The sequence below is a fragment of the Cynara cardunculus genome, assembly GCF_001531365.2.
Source record: "Cynara cardunculus var. scolymus isolate 2C chromosome LG 2, CcrdV1, whole genome shotgun sequence".
NCBI lineage: Eukaryota > Viridiplantae > Streptophyta > Magnoliopsida > Asterales > Asteraceae > Cynara > Cynara cardunculus.
In genome coordinates, this window is record NC_037529.1 from 13,385,510 (window position 1) to 13,393,173 (window position 7,664).

General features: G+C 34.6%; 1 protein-coding gene across 1 annotated transcript; it reads right to left on the reverse strand.

Moving 5' to 3' along the window:
* Nucleotides 1–4,119: 4,119 nt before the first annotated feature.
* On the reverse strand, nt 4,120–7,467 carry LOC112505910 (pentatricopeptide repeat-containing protein At3g63370, chloroplastic). Its single transcript, XM_025109949.1, has one exon. The coding sequence runs from the start codon at nt 7,465–7,467 to the stop codon at nt 4,642–4,644; it is 2,826 nt and encodes a 941-aa protein (XP_024965717.1). The 3' UTR covers nt 4,120–4,641.
* Nucleotides 7,468–7,664: the final 197 nt, after the last annotated feature.

Genomic DNA, 7,664 nt, shown 5'->3' on the forward strand with positions numbered 1-7,664 from the left:
CATTTAACAATTCAGATGATACCTCTTAATAAAACTATTTAAGAAGTAAATAAACAACCCTTTATGTGTGTACAATTATTGTAATATTTTAGTTTAATACTTACTAGATTATTAATTTAAAGTTGAAATGTTAAAAAATATTAGAAAATACAAAAGAAAAATGATATTTAAATTCTATAATAATAAACAACTGATTCTTTTTTACAGTTTTTTAAATGCGTAATTTTCTAGAAATATATACATATAATATTCTTGTATTACTCCTTGTTGGTCCSGAGGTACGGAGGAGACTAGGTTAGCTCCCATTTCGAGTCAAGAGATAGATAAATAGACACATCCCAATGCACTCTATTTCACCCAGACAGTGCCCAGGTCGTTACGCCTTCGTGCGGCGAAGAATCAAATTATCACTATATTTATTCTTTTTTCTACTTCTTGAACATGGTAAAATAAGAAATTGAAAGATTTTCTCATCAATGGACTCCTGATGTATACGAAGGAGTGCGGTTCATTGAACAGAACATTGAATAAAACAGTACCCGAAGGTTCACAGTTATTAATCAATTATGAGGATAAACCACTGCCTCTAAGGTGTCCAGACTGATTCTACCAACGATCATACATTGTTGCAGTGTTGTATCATCCTTGAATACAGAATTACAAATTAGTGAAAAATGATAAATCATGAATATTATTAATTAGAAGTGAAATAATATTATAGAGTTAATGTTTTTTTTTAAAGTATTTAAGTTTTATTATTTTAATAATTATTTAGAAAAGAAAAAATAAAAAAATTAGATGGTAGGTAAAAGCTACAAATATTCAAAGGACCAACATGCGACAGTCCCAAAGTGAATATAGATAGATAGATGGTAGTAGGCTTTGACCATCACTTGCGTTTCTAACTTTGACTCCCATGTTTCCTGTTGACCATTTTTATATATAATAAAATATTTATATACAAAAAATATTAATTTTATATATTTTTATACGATTCTTCATATATATATATAGAGAGAGAGAAAAAAAAAAACGGAAAAAATACTCTAATAACCATTCATTTGGAGGGTATATACATGTGTATTCAAGTACTTGAAACTGTTTTGTTTTTGTTTTTATGTATGTACGCATGTAATGCAGATATATATACTGGACAAATTGTTTACAAATTACTTGTATACGCATGTGCATACCGTATAGATGAATGGTTACCAGAGTGTTTCTCAGTTTTTCATTTTTTTGTGGTTTTTCTCTGAACCARACACTATATATTAAAGAAATTCTTCAAGTTCATTGGCCTCGACTCATTTTGTTTGGGATGTTTAAAAAATAGTTAGATAAATCTAGATCGTTTTTATAGTTTATATGATTTGACGGTATAGTCTGGTTTATTTTGAAAAATAGTCAAACCATATGGTTTAATTTTAATATACAGTTCGACCCTTTTCATTTACAAATATATTCTTTGATATTTAATCATATAGACCGGTTAGACTATACAACATTTTTCTGGTCTAATGGTGGTCTGTCTAACCAGTGTGGTACCTCCATGCCAAATGGCAAGGTTTTGAAAAGCTTCTTAACCGCACCATCAATATATCAGACTGCAAACATCCCTGTTTTGTTTATTATTTAACGAAAATACCATGTTAATATTTACATATCTTAGTCGATTTAATCTTGTTGGATCATGATTTTGATCGTTACAGTTTACAGATAAAGACGATATAAAAAGCCAATGTACTTTAATGACATAACTCATAGTCCAAATTGAACTATGAAGTGCTCCAACTTAAAAACAATATATTTGTCTTTTTGCATTATCAACATAAGGGCATTTGTGTCTTTTTAAAAGATAATAAACTAGTTCAGATAAAAGTCTTGAAACCAAACCAGCCTAGTCCCGATCAAAACTGTAACGACCTGAATGACTGTTGCTGAAAACTTATCATCTAACTATCCTTTCTTTCTACTAATATCACAGCTATCTCAAGGTTCCGCATTCAACATATTGATATCATCTTATATAACGTTTAGACTAGAAGTCTTAAAAAACATGGCTTCTTAAAACACATTTTCTTAAAATCTCTTAAGCACAAGTTATTTAAGAGCCATTTTTCTATCGATGTATTCCTGCTCCCAAGAAGATGTATTTGTTCTACCGAAAGGCCTTTGGTTTAGCGGTATGTGAATCTTTGGCCTCATCGGAGGTCAATAGTTCAAACCTCACCGAAAGTGAGGAGGGGGTGTGAGTTTATTTGTTCTATTTACCGTATATAAAATATTATATACTTAAAAAAATGTATTTGTTCCTAAGACGCATACAGTCTTTTTTTTTTTACAGATATCATAATTATCTCAAAGTTCCTACTTTCAGCAGATGTTATATTATTGAAATGATACGATAAATATATCAAGTACTCATAAAATCTAATGAAGTTATGCACGTATAAATGTGTGAAACTAAACAATATATAATTATAGTCTCGTTCTTTTACAAACTCAACAATGCGTGCAAACTTACAAACATGTATGAAAATAAAGTGTTTATACAATGTTCTTTCACATGTAAAATATTCAAAACTGTGTTGTACAACAAACATCAAATCTTAACAGCAAAAACACTAGGAGGGTTTAAAGTGCTTTGTTATGAAGGTTCCGTGTTATTTATGTGGTCTCACGAAAACAAATATATATATATATATATATATATGTGTATGAATATATGTGTTGGTTGGGTGGGGGTGAAGTCCGTGACAAAAAGCTGATAAAGAGTTATACAAGACAGTAAATGTTCAACTGTAAATGATGAGTGAAGGCAGCAGCAGAGTGTAGGTATGTAACATAGGCCTGTATATATAAATCTATATCTATATATATATACACACACATATATATATATATATATATATGTATACATGATGATGATGATGATGATGTAGTAAGTATAGAGTGGTCCTCTCTTATATTTGCTTTCCCAAGTGTCCTCTTAATTTTGTTTTTTACTATACAGAATTCAGACTTACCTCTTTATCCATACTTACACAACCTACAACCCTTTATTGCTGCAGGTACAGCTTGTTTAATAAATATTTTTACCAAATTATTGCTATTTTACCACAAAAAGAAAACAGAGAGGAACCCTCACCAGATTCAAAGTGGATCTTTCTTTCTTCTTTCTTTCATTCATCCACCACCCCCCACATGCACTTATACCACCACCACCATCATTCAGCACACTAAGGATCCAACTTATGGAAACTGAATAAGGAAAAAAAAAAAAAACTCAATCAATCGAGTCCAGTATATCCTATCAAGAGATGGGGTTTGGAGATGGTAAGATGTACACATATCTGACCTCTATCTGAATTACAGTCTACCAAGAGATGGGGTCTGAAGTTTGGCCCACTTCCAGGAAATTAAGACTTGAGATGACCCACCTCCGCAAGTTTGGAACTTTAGTGGCACTTGAGTTGAGTTTTTTTAGAAAATTACCCCTCCGCAAGTTGCAGCAAGCGCACTTCTGGAGGTATTGATTTTTTTGGTAAGTGTGGGAGAGAGATGGCTAGGAGTGAATTGAGCTAGGTAAAACAGTTATTTACGTTAATTTCTCTAATATGTGCACATATCTGACTTCTATCTAAAAGAGTAAAATGGTTGTTTTCTGAATGTCTAATGTGTGAAAGGGAGAAATACATATATGGTAAAATTTAAAAAGGAGTAACCAGGGGGATTGGGTGTAACTATATTGATAAAAGGAATATGGAACTAGATGGTTTTTGTGGGTCTGGCAAGTACTACAATATTTGACAATAATACTATACAATATTAAGCGTCGGTTTGTTAGCAGTTTAATGACTAATGAGTTTAATGGAACTCACAGTTTATTTGATCAACTATGCATGAATGTTTAGTAGTGATTTAATAATCTAAAAAGTGGCTTAATCAATAACTTTCTAGAGGAGCTTTATGCATAAATCCAAGTTTTTTTAAACCTTCCACTCTGAATTTGAAAACAAGCTCTTTCCATTATTGAAAAAATCATTCTAAGCAAAAATCTTCTCAATCTATACAGACAGATTAATTCACACAAACAATTTTATTCATATAGGAGTCAATGAAAAACCAACCAAACAACCTCTTAAGTAATGTACCTTTTTAAAGTAGTAGATGTCAGGACTGCACATATCTTACCCTCCAGATCCCGTTGTAATAGTAAGTAATGTACCTATCGGGATTGTCACAAATGGGCCTTTTGCAACTTCATATGACACACCCCATAACAAGATCATGTCATCACTTTGGATGTACCTAAAATAACACATAACCGCAACCAAACAGGAGGAACCCAATAAATTTGTAGGGCCTGAGAAGTGTAAAATGTATGGTTAGTGCTATTTGTTGCTAATTCACCAGTCTTGAAAGAACAAACCTGAACCATAGTGTAAAAAGATTCAAATCCATGGCTTAGGTTGTAACTTCTTGAAGAATCTTGCCACTTTGGGTTAGCTTCTTTAAGAGTTTCAAGGACCAAAAAGAAGCGAAATCGTCCATTGATCTTATGTAACGAGATCAGTTCCTTATATCGCAGTGATAACCACAAACGAGTGACTAAAAGACCCCTATGGTATTGCGATTTGTTTACCAAAAGTCTCCACAAGAGCATACTCCGAAGCCAAAATGATGGAATCTGTTAGCATCTCTAACGATAATTTCTTGTTCAAAATACTCTGAAACAAGCTTGCTGAAAGTATGACAATCGTCACACACACGAAGGTTCTTTGTGATACGAATTGGCGTTCCTTTGGTGGTTTTAAGTAATCCATAAGCAATAGCCAGTCTTTCACTGTGCCCATTAAGCATTTCTGCTTTGTCTTTCTGTTCTATATCGTGCAAAATGTACTTAGTTTCAGCTACATAGCCTCCTTTCCTCTTAATGGTATCGTTAATTTGAGCTAATTTGTTGTAAATCTCATCGGATTCTGGATGAGACTTGTCCCTAACAGTAAAAACATGAATCTTGTTCCCAATCTCAATCCAGCTACAACCGGGATCTTTCTTCAAACCCTGTTGCCTCATTTTAGTTCTTAAGTAATCAACATCATCCCATCGGCCACACAACGCATAGAAATTTGATACAAGAACAAAGTTCTTCATCTTCTCTGAATCTAATTCAAGAAGTTTTTTGGCTGCAAAGTTGCCTAATTCTAAGTTAGAGTGCATCTTGCATGCACCAAGAAGCGAACGCCAAATAGCAACATTTGGGTTCGTTTCCATGTTTCTAACGAACATGAATGCTTCTTCTAAGTTGTTTGCACGACCAAGAAGATCAACCATACAAGTAAAGTGCTCTTGCCATGGATCCAGAGCGTAATCATGTACCATCGATTTGAAAAAGGATTTTCCTTCATTAATCAATGATGAATGGCTACAAGCATAAAGAATTGCCAAGAAACTTACATGATCAGGAAGAACATTCTCGGCCACCATTTGGTTAAATAAGCGAACCGCTTCCTTTCCGAGCCCGTGCATTCCGTATGCATTGATCATGCTAGTCCACAAGACTAAATCTTTGACTTGAATGCAACTAAACACCTTAAATGAATCATTCAAAGCTCCACATGAGGCATACATATCAACAAGAGAACTTGAAATTGGACCCTGGAGAATGAACCCTTTTCGTATTATGTACCCATGAATCTCTTTTCCTTTTCGTAATGCAGATAAATCCACAGCCGCAGAGAGTAAGCTGAGGAGTGCAATTGAGTCAGGCTCGATTCCTGTTTCTTTCATGGACGTAAAAACGTCAAAAACTTCATTTGAAAATCCATTTTGAACTAGACAACACATCATGATTGTCCAAGAAACAACATTTTTTACACTAATAAGTTCAAAAACACGAGAGGCGTAATCTATGCATCCGCACTTCCCGTACGTATTGGTGAGTGTATTCTGAAGGACTATATCATATAACCCTTTTCGTATTATACGACTATGGATTTCTTTCACAACAGAATGACACATCAACTCACTACAAGCTTGCAGAATGCTAGAAATCAACACAGAATCACTTTCGATTCCTTTCATTTGAGCTTCACGGAATAACGATAATGCCCTTGAATGACATCCATTCTGGACATAGCCTGCAATGATGGTCGTCCAAGAAATGTCATCTTTACACCGTATCCTCTCGAAAACGGGATCTGCATAGTTCATTTTACAACACTTCGCATACATATCAATAAGCGTGTTACAGACCTGCAAATCAGAGTCCATCCCATTTTTGATAGCATATGCATGAAGTTCGAGACCATTCGACAAACTTCCCAAACGACCAACAGTTGATATCATGCTTATAATCGAATATTGATCAGGTTTTTGACCCACAACCTGCATTCTGTGGAATGCAGCCACAGCTTCATCATAAAGACCATTTTGAACAAATCCTGATAGCAAAGAGTTCCATGTAATACTATCCTTTTCATCCATGGCATAGAAAATTCTTGCAGCTTCTTTCATTTTGCCACCCTTTGTGTACATAACAAGCAATGCGTTTGCCACAAACATATCGAAATAAAGATCAGATTTCAAAAGAAATGCATGAAGTTCCTTGCCAAACACCATATATGACAGCTCTTCACAAGCTTGAAGCGTGGCAACAAAAGTGTAAGTGTTCGGCACAACCCTGGATATCTGCATTTCTCTGAACAACTTCAATGCCTCTGCAGATTTCCCAGCAGCAGAATAAGCTGAAATAATCGAATTCCATGATACCACATTGGCTTCATCACTCATGCTCTCAAACACCACCATTGCTGAATTTGAATCATTGCACTTTGCATACATTCCCATTAATGAATTGCTTACATACACATTACAAAGCAAACCCAATTTAATGGACAAGCCATGAACTTGAACCCCATAACAACGATTTTCGAGCTCCCCACAAGCCTTAAGAATCGACGTATAAGTACTAGCATCAGCAGGAATTCCCAACGCATTCATATCAGAAAACAATTGAATAGCCTCAATAGGTTCTCTATTTGTCATATGAGCTCCAATCAAAGCATTCCATGTGAAAACACTTCTTTCAAACATTTTATCAAACATTTTCTGAGCATCCAGTATGGACCCAGATTTCCCATAGGCAAACACAAGCTTAGTACTTAAAAACCTCCTATCATGTACAAATCTAGACTTCAAGACATGGGCATGAACTTGCTTAACTTGTAACAAAGATTCATTTGTGGAACAGCGCTCAAGAACTAACGAATAAGCATCATCCAAACAATTGTTATAACGTGTGTCTTGGTCAATGAGACTGCTTGTAAGCGAACCAAAAGCTTCCTTTAGGGTTCGTGGATGCGTGTTAATGGAACTACGAGAGAAATTGCGAACAGATTGGATACTATGATCACCATTTTCCCCTAAAATGGGAGCTTTTACAGTCGTCAATAGAGTAGCCATTGACGTTTTGACCCCAGATTGATTGGCTAGCGTAGATAATTCAGTTTTGGAATAAATTACAGTTTTGGTCCTTGCGGTTTTATAATTTTCATAGAATACGTCCCGAACCTTCATTTATTATTCAAAAGCCCTTGTGGCATTGATTTTATCATGGATTTGGTCTCCAACCTCCTAATACCATTACAATTAAAGGTGAT